The sequence below is a fragment of the Mya arenaria genome, chromosome 4, assembly GCF_026914265.1.
Source record: "Mya arenaria isolate MELC-2E11 chromosome 4, ASM2691426v1".
Lineage (NCBI taxonomy): Eukaryota > Metazoa > Mollusca > Bivalvia > Myida > Myidae > Mya > Mya arenaria.
Genome location: NC_069125.1, coordinates 28,335,656 through 28,352,894, shown reverse-complemented (window position 1 = coordinate 28,352,894; position 17,239 = coordinate 28,335,656). Strand labels below are relative to the sequence as shown.

At 34.7% G+C, this 17,239-nt stretch overlaps 2 protein-coding genes across 2 annotated transcripts; one reads left to right on the top strand and one right to left on the bottom strand.

The window, feature by feature from the left end:
* Positions 1 to 3,335: 3,335 nt before the first annotated feature.
* LOC128232566 (tripartite motif-containing protein 45-like) lies at positions 3,336 to 6,390 on the top strand. Its single transcript, XM_052946208.1, has 3 exons — positions 3,336 to 4,399; positions 5,448 to 5,598; positions 6,259 to 6,390. Exons 1-2 carry the CDS (start codon positions 3,473 to 3,475, stop codon positions 5,562 to 5,564), a joined length of 1,044 nt encoding a protein of 347 aa, XP_052802168.1. The 5' UTR covers positions 3,336 to 3,472; the 3' UTR covers positions 5,565 to 5,598; positions 6,259 to 6,390.
* Positions 6,391 to 11,505: 5,115 nt separating this feature from the next.
* Positions 11,506 to 16,953, bottom strand: LOC128232358 (opioid growth factor receptor-like protein 1). The gene is made up of 6 exons (XM_052945866.1): positions 16,813 to 16,953; positions 15,748 to 15,820; positions 14,605 to 14,680; positions 14,067 to 14,136; positions 12,425 to 12,576; positions 11,506 to 12,087 (listed from the first exon to the last, which is right to left on the bottom strand). Exons 1-6 carry the CDS (start codon positions 16,834 to 16,836, stop codon positions 11,772 to 11,774), a joined length of 711 nt encoding a protein of 236 aa, XP_052801826.1. The 5' UTR covers positions 16,837 to 16,953; the 3' UTR covers positions 11,506 to 11,771.
* Positions 16,954 to 17,239: the final 286 nt, after the last annotated feature.

Below are 17,239 nucleotides of genomic sequence, written 5' to 3'. Positions count from 1 at the left end.
AACCCATGTTTGAAACTGCGAGAGTCCGTTCATCCAGGTCAAGTGTTTCTATAAGTTCTGGGTTCCATTTAGGACATACTTAGTCTTTATTATGATATAATAGGTACTAATTAGGATAAATTAACTCCTTATCAGGGGATACTAAGTAATACTAAGGAATTAATGTAAAACTTTAGAGATAAAATGTACAAATCAAATCTATTTTAGACAGTGACACAAGGACGCTTCCATGCGGTACAACTATAAATGCTTGACAGGAAAAACAATTCTGTGTATGTATATTCCTTCACTCACTCAATAACCCATGTTTGAAACTGCGAGAGTCCGTTCATCCAGGTCGAACTGCCGGTCACCATGCGGGAGACGCGCGTCTTAAACAAATGGCTGCACATGAAGTTCTCCACGTAGTACGTCAAGGTTTCCCTGCTCAGACCGTCAGTCACAGATGGCCAATGGATGCCTTTGTCAGGATAGAGACGCAGCTGAACGAACACACAAATTAGACATGTATTTGATTGGAACAATGTCATTCTTTTTCTATCTCAATCTTATTTCATATCCTTTTTACATAAAGAGAAAACAACCGAATTACAATGCATATACAACCCGTACACCATTGAACGTGCTTACCTTTGTCTTTTTCAGAAGCTCCAACGCTAACTTGTCCTTCCTGGTCTTAGTCATGTTTCTACTTAAATGTACAACTTCTGTTTCCTTTTGCACATCCTTCCTACAGCCTGGCTGAACAACCTCTGAAGCAGAACTCTTTGACTGCGCCTCATTCCTGATTATTTTTAACCATTCAACATTCTGGTACCAATCACTTTCGTCCCTCGAAAACTAATTATAATTTGGCGTCTTAAAATTGTTAGAAAGAAGAAAATTATACGTAGATTAATAGTTAATCAACAGAAGAAAAACATATGTAAAACAAAACCATAATTACCATTATCATGATCATGATCAACCTATCATCATTTTATAATATCAGCATTGGGTTCCAGATTTAGGTATCTTTAGTTTTAACACTTCTAATGATTTGCCGCACTTTATTTCGTGATGAAAAAAATGAGCGAGTCCCTATAACAGGTATTTTTTTTCCTGAAAATCTCACAAGGATAGTATTCATACATTTTCTTTCATGCTTTTCGATGAAATATGGAGTTTTATCAGTGAAATAACAACATTTTCACTGCAAAATAAGGAGTGAAAATATCAACTTTCAGAATATTTTTAAAATCCTTTGTAGTTACTTCCCCTTGATCAAAACAAAACACTTCACTTTGAACCAGAACATGTTGGCAAAAAATGTTTAAAATTTAAAGAAATGTTTTATAAATTAAAATAAATATATATTTGGAAATTAACAACTTACCGTTTATAACCGGTTATCCCGTTTTTCAAACGTTTTCTTGATCTTGAAGCTGAATGTTTGAACATTTGCTTTCATACCAAACTAATTACGGTCAAAAACAACTGTTCGAACATAAATATAATTTCATATCATCGTTCAAATGGATTTTGAACTGTTTGTCGTTGTTATACGTAAAACGAGCTTTCTAGAAAATTCACAAAACAATTTACAGATAATCTGATATTTTTTTACCCCACCCACGGCTCAAAATTTGTCAACAAACTATCGTGGCATTCACTCTTTACCTGGAGAAAAAAACCTGTTTTCAAGCGAACCAGACTGGTCTCTGACTGAATATTCATGTATCATGAAACACAGTCTAAAACTAAGAAAATTGTTTAAACTCGTGATTATAGAAAAACTATATATTCACGAAGCCACTCGTGAAAATATAGTTTTTCTATGACACTCGTGAAATAAAAAACGATCTTACACTGAAATAAACAAATATCCTCTATGCATCGATCAAAGATATCCCAATGCAAACAAACTCACTTTATCTAGCTAAACATTTACACTACAGTCAAAACTCGATATCCTCTTTGCAACATACTGGATTAAAAGGACCGATTTTATTTTACTATATGTTCATATAAAATTAGATCGGATGGATCGATTTCTCAAGGGTCGATATTTTTTCAAGCTTGATGTCATATTCGCGGTCGCTAGTAAGAATTTCACACTTTGTTTTGTTTGCTTGGCGTCATTTAGCACAAGGCGCTGATCGATTAGATCTGTTTGATTGGTATCATAATTATTATAAAATGTAAATGATTTAACAGCTTGAGCAAACATGACATCACTTTAATTTCTTACTTTAATTGGCACGAGTAGAACGAAAGTGAAAATACAGAAGATCTTCAGAGCTACCTCGATTATCTAGACTGACAAGACGATACTTCAACAAAACAACCCAAAAAAATCACCCTTCATTGTTTAAAGCTGTATAACATGTATGTTCTTTATTTCCTCTGATCGAGATACATAAACATAATAAATGCATTTGTTAACAAAATAAACGAAAATAAATATGTCATGATAAATGCATGTGAAAATATACTAAGGATATGGTCAGATATACATTTGCAAGCAGAAAGATAACACAACATGGCAAAATCTGCATTTGTAACGAATATGTTTATATCAAAAGAAAGAGAGAATTTTTTTTTGCATATGCGAACAAGCATACATGTTACATTATCGGGGTAACTTTTGTGCAAGCAACGACTCGAAACAGGTTTTCAAGCATTACTACAATAAAAGGGGGTTAAAAAGAAACATGTACGATATCTACTTATTGTAACATTTGTATCGGCATTATCATACAGCAAACAATTTATTACATAAATATGCAATCGGTGAAATATCGCTTACGATAAAAAAATCATAATAGTCATCATCGAAATCTTGCTAACTTATGTTCAACTGCTAATTGAAATGCATTTTTAAAATAGTTTAGCATTTGTAGACAAAGCGAATTGCTAATCTCAAGAAATGTTTGTGTACCTACTTATCTATGAAAGCTAAATGTCAAATATTGCAACTTTGCCTCCTCATAACCAAACGAAATCAACGAACATATGTCGTTAGGAAATCCTTTAGCAGTATTAAAATAACATTAGATAGTAGGCGAAGCCTAATATTCATTAGCAGCTCTAAGTAATCATAGTAACATTTTATATGAATGGAATACAAAACAATGTGTTACTATTTTTATTGTATTGCGTAAAAAACTCAAATGGTATTTTCATATTATAGAATGTGTCAGTTTGCGAATAGTACGATAAGTGTACGGTAACTATGTCCAATTAAATACTCTTCTCTTGCGGAGATAACGTAGAAAAATAGCAAACGAGGTAAACACTTTTTTCCTTAACGCATCAAAGAAAAATACACATTCAGTTAGCATTCCCGCTTGGTTCGATATTCTTGAGGCTCGAAGTATTTCTGCGAACGGGTTTCGATTGTACATACATGTTAACACTAAACATTTGAAGCGTTATGATGAACTTCATTTTATTTTAACCTCGTATAAACAAAACATGATACGTTTTCAATATGGCAAGTAAAGAAGACGATTCGGGTTGCGATATATGCCTAGAAAGCAACGTAACAGCGTACTGTGAAGATTGCAATGGATACCTGTGCAATTCATGTTTTGAAAAGCATGCATTATCAAGGTTGTTTAGAGGCCACAGTGCTAAAATAGTCAGTGAAGAATCCGCTAAAGATCGTAACATTCAGTCACTTGATAAAGGAAATGAAATGAAAGGAGATGATCCAGGAAAATGTGGTAAACATGTAACGGAAAATGAAGTGTTTTATTGTGATAAGCACGATAAAGTTATTTGTGGACGATGTGTACATGCGGATCATCGTCTTTGTGATGGTCACATAGCTGATTTAATAGAGCAGAGTAGCAACGTCGATGCTGGACAAACACTATCAATGCTGAAAGAACTTCAAGAGAATGTTAATTCTAAAGCGATTAAGAACGATGAAAATGAACGGAATAACAGAGAAACTACTGAAAACTGTTTGGAAGATGTAGAGAAATTTCGACAGCAAATAAATGCTCGTATAGATTTTCTGCAATGTCAGATTGAAGAAAAGGCGAAAAACAAAAGCAACGCAAACAAAGTATTGATTATTGATAAATCATCGGTATTTGAAGACACCCGTCAATGGTTAATAAGCAAAAACGAAGAAATTCAAAATTTGTCTGCAAAGAAACAGTCATTAGCTTTATGCGTAGCCTTGAAAAGAATAGAGCGAGAGATGCCGGAAATTAGGAGAAAGGTAGAGGTTGCGGATAACAGAGATACGGCCATGGTATTTGCTTTTAAAGGAAATGTAAAACTGTTGACGTTTTTGAATGAAACGATAAATGATTTCGGGGAAATAATAGATGATGTAAATGGAAGTGATGAGTTGGTCGACAATGTTTCTACATTGGTAAAACGAGAAAACACCAAAACCAAAAAGGTAGAGTGGCTGTAACAAGAAGTGGATTATAAGAATTCAAAGTACTCGACTGTATCTAGGTTAATTGTTTTGTTCATGATTTTTTCAATTATTAGGATTTACCTAAATCGCTCTGATAATATAAAATTACAGAATGAAAACATTGACACAAGGTTGATTAATATACATATTAACTCAGCGACTTTATATAGTAGTCAGGGTATGCATGTGTCTTTAAAGGCGCACATACAGTCTTTTGTTGGTTGGTTTGTTAGTTAGTGAGTACAGAAATGTAACACTATCATGTTTGACTCATTTCATTTTAATGATCAAAACAAATAAAGCATATGAATTAGGAATAGATAAGAAACAATATTGGCAATATTTGGGCGCTTTATTAACTTGGTAATTCGTTACCACGTAGCTATTAGTATATTTTTTATGGCTAATACTTTTATCTGTACCTAAATGATGTGCTGTTCTTGGTTTTATCATATAAGTCAAATGAGTTTATCATGATAAAGCATAAATAATTGCATCAACCTATATTGTGCAACTTTAAAGCTTATATATATATATATATATATATATATATATATATATATATATATATATATATATATATATATATATACTGGCTTATATATAAATATATATATATATATATATATATATATATATATATATATATATATATATATATATATATATATATATATATATTGGCTTTATTAAAATAAGTGCTTGTATTTTGTTCTTCCACAAAACCAAACAAGTTAGTTCGGATAACATAGAAAAGGTTCAATCTTTTGGGATATATACAACTGCTTCTGGCTTGAACGTCTTGGTTTACAACCAAAGTATACTCTCCATAGGCGTGGAGTGTATTGCAAGTGCCTATAATGAAATGCTTGTGCATGGGGGAGGAGTTGCTTATGCTATTGCCAAAGCAGCTGGACCTCACTATGTTCAAGCATGCAACGAAATGATTAAAGCAAATGGCAAGTTAAAAGTTGGAACTGCAGTTGCTACAACTGCTGGCAACCTGCGATTTGCATGTATTATACAGGCAATAGGACCAAGATGGTTTGAATATGACACGTCGTCCTCCGAAGGTGTTCACCGGTGCAGCGAAGACCTTTTGACGACAGTTTATAATGTTTTGAAAGTGGCGAATGAGAGGTAAATGGCTTCTGTTGCACTTCCGGCTATTAGTTCTGGTAAGTGGAAATATTTCAACTTTAAAGAAATTGCATGTGAAGTATGAGGTTAAGCGTCCTAAACCAGCTTTAAAATCCTATTGGTTATTTATATTTGAATATTTGACTTCTGGGCTTGTCTCTGTGGTTTTCATTGTATTTTTACATATAGTTGATGTTTTTGTATTTGCAGTTGCTTGTATCCGTAGTGTTGATATTGCTTAATTCTCATTGCGCATAAACATTTGGATGTCTGTTGACGCCATATTAACTTGATATATTTGGAAAGTGTCGTACATGTATGTGTGGAGATAGAAAGGGCAAACATTTATTCCGAAAGATATATTACAAGCAAGCTTTATTGGCCATGAAAGGTTGCAAAATAGATAATTTCATGCCCGATTTTAGCTGAAATGAAGAACAAAAATAACTTATCTTTTTTTTTTCTTTTCGGCCAATTAGTTAAACATATTAGTATCAGCCCTTTCAAATTATACCAAAATTATATAGGGGTAAACATTTAACATTATTACCAATGTCAGGATGCAACGATAAGCGCAATTTTACATAGGGTACATTAATATTAATACAGAAACAAATCTTGATTTTTCACGCTTATACTTGCATAGTTAAATGCAATTGTAGCTTCGCCTTTGTAATAACCCTTCACTTCCATTATAGCTATTTTTGGAGTTCCTGTGCAACTATGTGCAATGGAATATGCCAGAGCCGTGAAGCGTTTCAGCAAAGATTTTCCTGCTGCCAATCTACGGGAGGTTCACTTTGTGGATATAACAGCCCAGACGATTAAAGTTATTCAGGAGGCTTTTCATCGTATGATAACTGAAGGCAAGGACGATATCAACGACAGGCTTATGTTCCGCAGATTGTAGAATGACTTGTCCAAGTACATTCACATGGGGTTTCTCTCGGAAAAATAATCTTATATATATTATATAGACAAGGGGTTGAACTCAAATTTTGCAAAAAATTGTTGTAGCGTTATTGGTAGCAGTAATGAACAAATGTGTGGTTGTTCCAGTGATTGGGTCAATCTCTACCTACTTGAACCAACGACACCCATGCCAGGCTATTGCCTCAATAACCAAAGCAACCACAGTAATTAATTTAAGATGTTTCAGTTAAATAGTTTTTTTTATCCCCCTGCTTTTAATAACTTGGCGAAAAGGAAGAAGTAATTAAATTTGCTCGAATGATTTGGTTTATATTAATCATTAGTTAAGGAAACTTTTTAAACAAACTAATAGGGACCACATGCAGATATTGAAAAAGCTTCCATAGGAGTGATATCAGACGAAAATTTGTTTTCCACAGCAATAGTTGCCACAAATATTAGCATGTTGTACGCGAAAAGGACAATTAGCAGCTTGCGGGGGCCATCTAGTGTATTTGTTGAATATGGAGTTACAAAGCATAAGTTTAATCGTGTACGATGGACATGTGTGGAACCAGGATTTTGCATTAGAGGGGGCGTTACTTAGGGGGCGTAACCTCTTAACTAGCGCTAGTTTCTCGAAACCGAAATTTGTTGGGTTTAAAATGTTGTAAGGGGACTTGGCGGCATTTCCTTTGGTGTTATGTTTACATTTTTCTGGCCGCAATGGTGCATTTTTGGCTTATTTCATTAAATTCCTTTTTCTATTTAAAAATAAAAAAAAATCAACTAGGACGATTTTAGTTTGGGGGTGGGCTGGCGCGACCCCCGGGATCCGCTTGTGACAGACACGTACATGCAAACAGACCGTGAGGCACACGTAAAAGCGCCCTTGCAAGAAGCGCCTTGCAACCCCTTTTATCTAAGATTCATTTAAGATTGCCACATTCCGGCCAACGTAATCCCTTCCCCCTTCTTCATTATTAAGAATATACATAATATATTCCAATATTTATTGAACTGTTTTTAGAGTTCTTCAATCGGGGACAAGTTCAACGGCATGTTATTTAAAAAAAAAATCTAAACCAATCTTTATGAGGCAATGAATAAAAAAAGTAATTGTCATCAGTAACATTAAACAATTTCTATGTCAGTCGACTGTTATTTCTTTTATTTAATTCCTATTATTTTAAAGTGTATTATGCCCCACTCAGTTTCTATCCGTCTAATCAGGATTATCATGCCTCTTTGACGTCACTTCCTGCCAACAGTTGACCTTGGCCTTGGCGTTTGTTTTGCGTGATTTGATTGGCCGCAGAAGGTGGTCGAGTTCTACTGTGTTGTCGTGTCTGAAACATAGTTAAAGAAAAACAAACTTTGAATTGATCTGTTTAATTAAAGTTGTGTATAGCAATAGCACAGACAAGTGTTTCTATAAGTCCTAAGTCCAATTTAGGACATACTTAGTCTTTATTAGGAGATAATAAGGCCTTAATAGAAAAAAATAATTCCTAATAAGGATAAACTAACTCCTTATTAGGCGATATTTAGTAATGATAAGGAATTAAAGTCATACTTTGGAGATATACAAATCAAATCTATATTTAGACAGTGACATAAGGACGCTTCCATACGGTACAATTATAAATGATAGACTGGAAAAACAATTATGTGTTGTATTATCTTTCACTCACTCAATAACCCATATCTGGAACTGCGAGAGTCCGTTCATCCAGGTGGAACTTCCGGTCACCATGCGGGAGGCGCGCGTCTTGAACAACTGGCTGCACAGGAAGTTCTCCACGTAGTACGCCAAGGTTTCCCGGCTCAGACCGTCAGTAACTGATGGCCAACGAATGCCTTTGTCAGGACATCGACGCGGCTGAACGAAAACGAAAATTAGACATCTGATTGGAACAATTTGATTTCATATCCTCTTACATAAAGAAAAAACAACAACAACATTACATATACAATCCGTACAAGATGTGCTTACCTTTGCCTTTTTAAGTAGCTCCAACACTGACGTGCCCGTCTTGGTCTTAGCCATAGTTCTACTAAAATGTACACAGTCTGTTTTCGTTTGCCCATCCTTCCTACAGCCTGGCTTAACAACCTCGGAGGCAGAACTCTTGGACTGAGCCTCATTCCTGATTCTTTTTAATCTTGCAGCATTCTGGTACCAAACACTTTCGCCTCTCGTACTTTCTAATTGACATTCAGCTTCTGCAACACATTTTGTGTATTCTTTGTCAACATCATTTTGCTTCTTTATTTCTTCGAGTATTCTGACATCTCCGGACATATTCCAACCCAAATCTTTATACTTCGCGTTAATTGTATCTTTGTTACACTTCGAAAGGAACTCTCTAGCAACAGTTTTCTCGAGATGTGAGTTAGACGTCACATTTTGAGCTGCAAAGTCGCCTGAAGTTTCATCAAAGATATCAGCGATTACATCATCTATTGTTGTTTCTTTAACAACCCTACATACTTCTTTTTTCTTTTTCAATGGCCTTTTCATAACACTCTATGTCTTTAATTTTGATTTCCATTTCCATTTCATCAGGATTTTCTTCCAGAATGGCAGCAATGACAGCATCAAAGTTCTCATTGCTTTTTTCGACTAAATGAGTATTTTCTTTTCTTACTTTGCGTTGAATAAAACGCAAAGCATCTTCTCTTTTAAAATTTGTAACCTCTTGACTTTCTCCTAAAATGTCTGCAATGACACCCTCCAAGTTGTCCTCATTTTCATCAACCTTCAAGTTGGAACACTCTTCCTTTCCTTCATTAGCTGCAGCTTCAATGCGCAGTTTCTCTTCCTATCTTAACAATATTATAGTCTAGCGTTTTCTTATTCACTTCGCGACTCTGACAGTTTTCCTTGTCATTTTCCACGGCCTATGTATTACATATTGCATCCTTAATGTTAACCTTCCTTGCATGAGGAATTTCTGTAACAGTGGCTTCTTTTCTCTCGAAGTATATTCTTAACAGCTGTTCCTGCTTTTTTGTCAAACGCACTAAATGAAAATGAAATCTTGAATTTGATTTTTTTGTGATACACTTATGCCATGAAATAATTTCATTTCAAGTTAAGGTTATATTATAAACCACCACTAGTATCATCATCATTATCATCATCATCATCGTCGTCGTCGTCGTCGTCGTCATCATCATCATCATCATCATCATCATCATCATCATCACCACCATCATCATCAGTAGTATCATCATCATCTTATGCAATTAATAAATGTCATTGAAGTTTAGGGTATATTATTTGTTATGTTGAACAAGTTTGAGCTTATCATGACATTCGTTTCGATTCCTACAGGTGTTTTAGAAAGTAAATATATTAAACTTTTCTGATAACTCTGTTGGTCAAGACACGTTTTAGAAAAAAAAAAGATCTTGTGTGCACGTGACATTGGCTGATGTTTCATTTTAGTTTGTAAACATGAATAGATTGACAATGTCATACAAGTGGCCTTGGATCGAAACTGGATAAAGAACACAAACTTTAAATCAATTGAGATCCAAACTTACTTTGTTTGAACGTATAAATCGAGGAAGGTTTTTCAATACCCAGCTGGTCAACCTTCCGACAATAGGAAATTGCAGCAAGTTTCCTGCGCAAAACATTCTTAACGCCCCCTCCGTTACTGGTTGGTTGACTAAAACTATTACCCATCAATTCTAATCATTGATGACAAAAGCAAATGAGAGTTTTGTCGACACAAAATAAATGCGTCTGTACGTACAAACGACGTTAGTGAAGCGTTGCTACGCATTTATCTAACACGTCAACAATGTTCTATGGCGTCAAACATTTGTAAAGGGAAAAGCATGCTCGACCCTGATGGGGTCCACTGGTCTTTATATACTCTAAATTCTCTATCAACACAGAAACCGGGCTTTGCTAATTTGCATATTACCATTAAAGTAAACATACGTACTATGAACGTATTTCCGTCTATAACGGAATGCTATACTATGGACGCACATCCGCCGATTTCAGCGGACCGTTACACATTGATGTAAAAATGACATTTTTTCTTCATGTTCAAGTGTGATAATCTTACCATACACATGTAGATCAACTGGCGTCACTTACTTTTTGATGTTTATGCACTTTATTCGCGACGTCTAAACGGACATTACACGTTCTGGATTAACTGGATGATACGTGGTCAAGGGACGAATCCAAGCTTTAACGATACAAGGGCGTAAATAAGGGGCGTAACCATTTGACTTTCGTCCCTCTCTCAAAACCAGAATGTATTTGGCTTTAAAAAGTTTGCAGGGGTTTGAGGGTAGTCCCCAAACAATTTTTAACAATTCATAGTCCGAAATGGTGCATTTTGGGCTTTGTTTATTACTCTTTTCCCGCCAGATGGCCCCCACCCACCACTCTCCTGGACGCGATAGTGGAGTCCAATACTGGCTTTTACACCACAGGTTTCGTCCAATAACGACGTCGCTGTCGTATTTTGTAGCATAGTAACACATTAAAAATGTATGACTTATTATTTTTATCTGAGTATACATGCATAATGTTACTGTGGTTACTGTGAACACCTAGATACCCACACAGTCGCCAGATGGGAATGAACTCCTACTTTTTAATTAAGTTCCATATGGCCTGTAGCATATATTTAGTGACATATGACCTAAAGTACATGTATGCATTTTTCTTGATTTTTAACACAAGAGGTCACTCCTATCAAAGATCTACCATTACATTACTATGAGTAAGGGCATTTTTAGAATGTAAGAACGCTCAAGAAAATATGCATACTTTTAGGTCAAATGTCACTAAATTGTACATGTTTAATTAACAAGGGTGCTACTATCATGGAAATTTGAAGTTCGTCGTATAAGCCAGTGTAAACTTTAATAAAGGTTTCACTGGCTTGTACTACGAACTTCAATTTAAGATTATGCAGTTCATCAATTTATCTTGTGAAATTTGTGATATCACAAATATCAGCAATTCGAGCACGAAAAGGACGAGCACACGCCTTTGAGTATGTTTTTTTATTGTAAACATAAATGCTATTAAATAACTGTGATAAATATCAATAAATAAAACAAAACAATATGGATTCCAATCATCCCCGCGACTCACCCCAAGTAGGCCATTTTCCCAGAAATAATACATCGGAGACTATAGGGACAAGCCGCTAAACATATAGAACCGAGAGACAGACAACAAGACACGCGTCCATTTTAGCAACGGGCATTTTCTTGTCAGCTTAGGGGCAAAGGGGTCAAAATGAAACCCCTCACTATGTCATGAAATTTCTGTCGCTTCCACGCACTCATCCAATTTAACATCACTGTCTTTAGAAATGCCATTAGACTGGTTTCCAGGCGGTACCGTGTGTCGCGTCAGTGTCTCATACCGTCTTTTCAATTCTGTTCTTTCGTTTTGGTCTTTGATGGCGTCTATCCAGTACCTCATTGCTGACCTGACCGTGTTTGGAAGCGTTCTGTGCACAACGCCTTCTTCCATAAGTTTCATTACCAGTGGAGACTGGTATCTCTCAAAACCAAGTTCTCCGAGCGAGGTTATTATTCGTGTTATCCGTAAATAATTGTGTTGAGATCTGAAAAAAAAATCATTGTAAACCATTTTAATTTTCATGCGATTAGAAACCAATATTATTAATTTGTTTCCCCAATCACATGTCCATATTAAAAGGTCTCGGTTTTGTTACTTTACAATGAAACCAGTTGCATTTGTTTGTATTAATAACGGCTGAATTGCCTTAAAACGGTCTGGTATTTTCATAATGATGAGAATATGTAAAATATAACGAGTAAAGAATATCTGAATAGACAAAATCACTAGCTCAAAGAATATCATAATCTATTTTCTAGGAGGTGTTTTATTACAACGTGATTTGAACGTTTCAAACCTTACTTAAACACATGTACTAATACCTATTCAGATGGTGGAAACGTTCTTCCCAGTTTTCGCGATTTCTTGACACAGCTCCATCAATTGGATTGACAAGTCTTAGGCCGTAGAAATCTAACATCATTCTATAAGCTTGAACAACTTTGCCTTGCAACTCTTCATCTACCTTTATAGCCTGAAAAAAGCAACGTCATATACAGTCTATACCTTTATAACTAAAACTGAAAAAGCAACGTCATAAGCAGTCTACCTTTATAGGCTGAAAAAAAAACAACGTCATAAACAGTTTACCTTTATACAACGTCATAAACAGTCTAACTTTATAGCCTGAAAAAGCAACGTCATATACAGTCTACATTTATAGCCTGAAAAAAGCAACGTCATAAGCAGTCTACCTTTGTAGCCTGAAAAAGCAACGTCATATACAGTCTACCTTTGTAGCTTGAAAAAGCAACGTCATAATTAAACAGTCTACATTTATAGCCTGAAAAAGCAACGTCATATACAGTCTACCTTTATAACTAAAACTGAAAAAGCAACGTCATAAGCAGTCTACCTTTATAGCCTGAAAAAGACGTCATAAGCAGTCTACCCATATAGCCTGAAAAAAGCGACGTCATAAGCAGTCTACCTTTATAGCCTGAAAAAGCAACGTCATATATATACCGTCTAACTTTATAGCCTGAAAAAGCGCCGTCATAAACAGTCTACCTTTATAGCCTAAAACGCAACGTTATATAAACAGTCTACCTTTATAGCCTGAAAAAAGCAACGTTATATTTACAGTTTACCTTTATAGCCTGAAAAAAACGACGACAAAATTGCAATTGCATATCTATATTTAAACTAAATGTTATTGTGTATTATATTTATAGTATTATGTATATACGACAGTGTCTTTAATAACTAGTGTGCGGTATCAAAGCGTTGATATTTACCCGCATGCTACTCATTGAGCGGTTAGCTACGTCTACTTGTTACTGGACTGTTAAAAATAGAGACGGAAACAAAGGCAACACTCTCAGTGTAAGTATACCACGTGATATATTACGTCATAAATGCTATACGTCGGAAGACAATATTTTGCTTTGAATGAAGACTTTTAACAAAGGTACCTTTTTAAATGAAACATAGCGCAGTCTACGCCGCTTTCAGAGTCCTGCCTTTGGTCTTTTACCAGAGTTTGATTAAATATAGTTTCTGATAACACTTCGACAAACCTTTTCACAAAACCGCCGTCTGACGGAGCGCTGTCAAAACATATTATTGGAAACAGGTTTGTCGACGTGTTTGAGGAAACTTATCACCTAATCAAACTCCGATAACAAAACGAAGGCGGGGCTCTTTAAGCAGCATAGACTACCCTTTGTTTCATTTAAAATGATGAAGAAAAAGAAAAGTTATCCTTGTTTTAAGTCTTCATTTTGAGCAAAATGTTGCCTACCGACGTAGCATATATGACGTAATTTATCACGTGGTATACACACACTGACTCTGGAACACGGTACAAAAAGTAGTATTTTACTTTAAAACTACATGTAGTAGATCTCGAAAGTAGCCATGGTATAAGAATTCAATTTTGAAGTAGATCACCTTAGGGGAAATATTGCACCTTTACAAGCAAATTTATTAGAAAAGAAAATCATGAAAGAACATTAGTCTTACCTGCGCCTCATGTACGTAAAGCCGCTGGGCTGATGAGTTACTTCTGCTTCTTTCTGGGATAGGGAATAACCTGAAAAATATCATTGTCGTCTTTCATTTTTCTGAAAAAGGATGGGCATTTTGACATTTAACATTTTATGGGGACCGTTTCAAAAAAAGAATTTAGTATATTTTTGTCGTAAATTGAAATGATCTCGATGACGTTTATTCGTTATGTGTGAATTGAACTTTAGCCAGTATTAAAAAAAACATAACGGAAAAAATAAAAAATAAAAAAAAATTCTATCTGGGTGATTTTTTTCAATTCAATTTCAATGTTAGGGCGGGATATTTTAACATGATATAGTTTTGTAGTTTCATAGTCTTTTACAAATTCCACTCGCCCACATGGTCTCATAGAACCAATACTGCATTCGTCAATGATATATTCACCATTAACTGGACAATCTAACAAGACATGGATTTCATCTTCAAGAAAATGAAATATTTGACTTTCTTTCACGATGTTTGTATGCAGCTTTATATACTTCATTCTTACCATTGGATATACTGGTGGTTATCCTCTAATTTGTCGTAGTTGCCATACCAACTGAGCATTTTGTCTATATTTTTACCTGAAATTTGAAAATCAGAACAAATATTGAAGCGTTCAATTATCAAACAACAGTTCATGTTTATGACTTTATCCTTTCTTTTTTTGCATCTTCATTTTTTTTTTTGTGAACCGGAACACCAGCATCTTTTGAGAAAAAAGACATAGACAACAAGTTTTTGCTAATATGATGATTGGAGACGCGCAAGCGTTAAATCGGGTATGGAAGGTTTGGAACACTTTAGATTCGATCTAATACTCTCCAGATATTGCTGGGACTTTTAAATGCATTTTGCTACTCGAATTGTCCCGTTTTAAAGGGACTTGCTCATGTTTTGGCTTCGATTTCTTTCCGGTAATGCATCCCAAAAAACTTATATCTTGTTAACTCTGATATACCAAAATTTGCAGATAAAAATACACTTAAAGTTTAAAAAATATTCTGGTTTAAGCGGGGTGCAAACCCACGCTGGTATTATAAGTTAAGGAAAATATAGAACGCTATTCAAAATCGTGGACTTCAAGGACAATAACTATAAATAAAACAAAGCATATATCAACATTAGTTGAAGGGTTCCAGTCGTCATTATCTTAGTTTTAACACTCCTAATGATTTGCCACACTTTCTTTCGTTATAAATAAACAGTGCGTTTAATAAAAATTCAGAGAGTCACTTTAAAAATGTTTGCCCCGTCATAATTTAATAATAAAGATATTGACAAGAATCACTTAGTTGAAGCCATAGGTAACATTATTGACACGAAATTGTGAACAATAAATTTCACCGTTTCTGGTCGTATGCCCAACTATGGCTGCAATTAATTACCCATTCGGAACACCTGGCCATTTTCCATCGATAAAAAACCTCGTATGTATATGGACGGTTTACAATGTCAGAAATCTTTACATTTTCTACGTAGCAAGTAGATCGCGTAGTTATTTCAATTCAGCACTGGAAATCAGTGTTATCTTGCATGCAGTTTGGTAAATTTACTAAAGAATATACAAGACATTTAGTTAGTGGTCTGTAACCTACATTCGAGGTTGTTTTCGATGGAAAATGGCCGAGGAGTTCCGAATGTAAATTACCTGGCCAAGGTTTTGACTTTATTTCCCCGCGATAGAAGCGCACGTTTCTCGTGTCAGACTCTTCATCATCGCTCTTGTAAAAAATAAAACAAAAAAGAAGGAAAATGTATTATAACATAAATATATTTAAACATTTAATAGATTCAATTTAAAAACATACATCTGGCTGGTATTCATGAAACATCTTTAGTCATTTCATAACGTCATTGTCTTAGGTTAAGTATTTCGCTGGTCATTTCATATAATAACAAATTAATATATGAAATACTTTATTTTGATTCATTTTATGTAATACACATAATTTCATGTGAAAAAACTTCTAGGTTTTTCCTTAATTTGACCATGAATATTTTAGGAAATCGACATAAGTTAAGAAATGACTTAAAATGTTATATTCAATAAGCATCTTAGTAATAATTTTCAACTTGGTGAAAAATTGCCTTTTTTCTAATTTGAATTTCAAGAAAATGAACATTATTTGTACACCAAAAATATGAAACTGATCAGCAAGAAAATGATCTCCCGATTATATCAAAGATATTTATTTCATCAAAAAAACGCCCCCTCTGATATCAGATCCTGTTCCCGCCCCTGTTAAGTTCAATGATATATTTGTAATCAAACTAAACCCCCACTTAGGACAACTCCTGGCTCCGCCAGTATTATATCAATGATATGTTTTTTATCAAACAACGCCCCCTAATATATCAAATCCTAGACCCGCCACCTATTATATCAAGGATATATATTTTATCAAACTACGCCCCCCTCTGGTAACTCTTTCTATTGCCGCCCTGTTTAGTTCAATGATGTATATTTCATCAAACTAAGTCCCTCTTAATACGACAACTCCTGGATTCGCACCGGATTATATCAATATTAATAATATATAGTTGATCAAACTGCGTGTATAGAATGAGCATATATATCTCCAGATATCCATCTATCACGGCAACCTATTTATCTGAATGTACCTATGTCTGTTTATAGGTAAGAGAAAGTAAAATACACTGATAACAACTTTTTAAAGGTTTTGATGATAAATTAAACTCAAAATATAAATACCTCTATTCCAAATATTTGTCCCATTCCTGTTGAACTCTTAATTAAATATCCAAGTCATCTAAAATCCATTAATTAACACAAATAGAAGCAAATCAGGCATACAATGGTATCAAGGAAGTAAATTCACACACAACGGATCAATGTGCGGTTATGTCAGCAGGGGAACAACTCCTACAAAACATTACCTACACAGCAGAGAGTTAATTTTCTTGCTCGCTACTTCTCTGTTGTAAACATTACCACGTGTTGATGTTTTCATTACTAGCAGCTTGCTTGTAGCAGACGGCATGCCACACCATTAAACACTATAGTAACAAATAAAGTGAACAAATGCTTCTATGTCTTATAGATTATCTTATTTCTTATTAAATAGATATATTTTGAAAATCGGAGAATGTTGTAATGTTTAATGCACCAGTCAATTGTA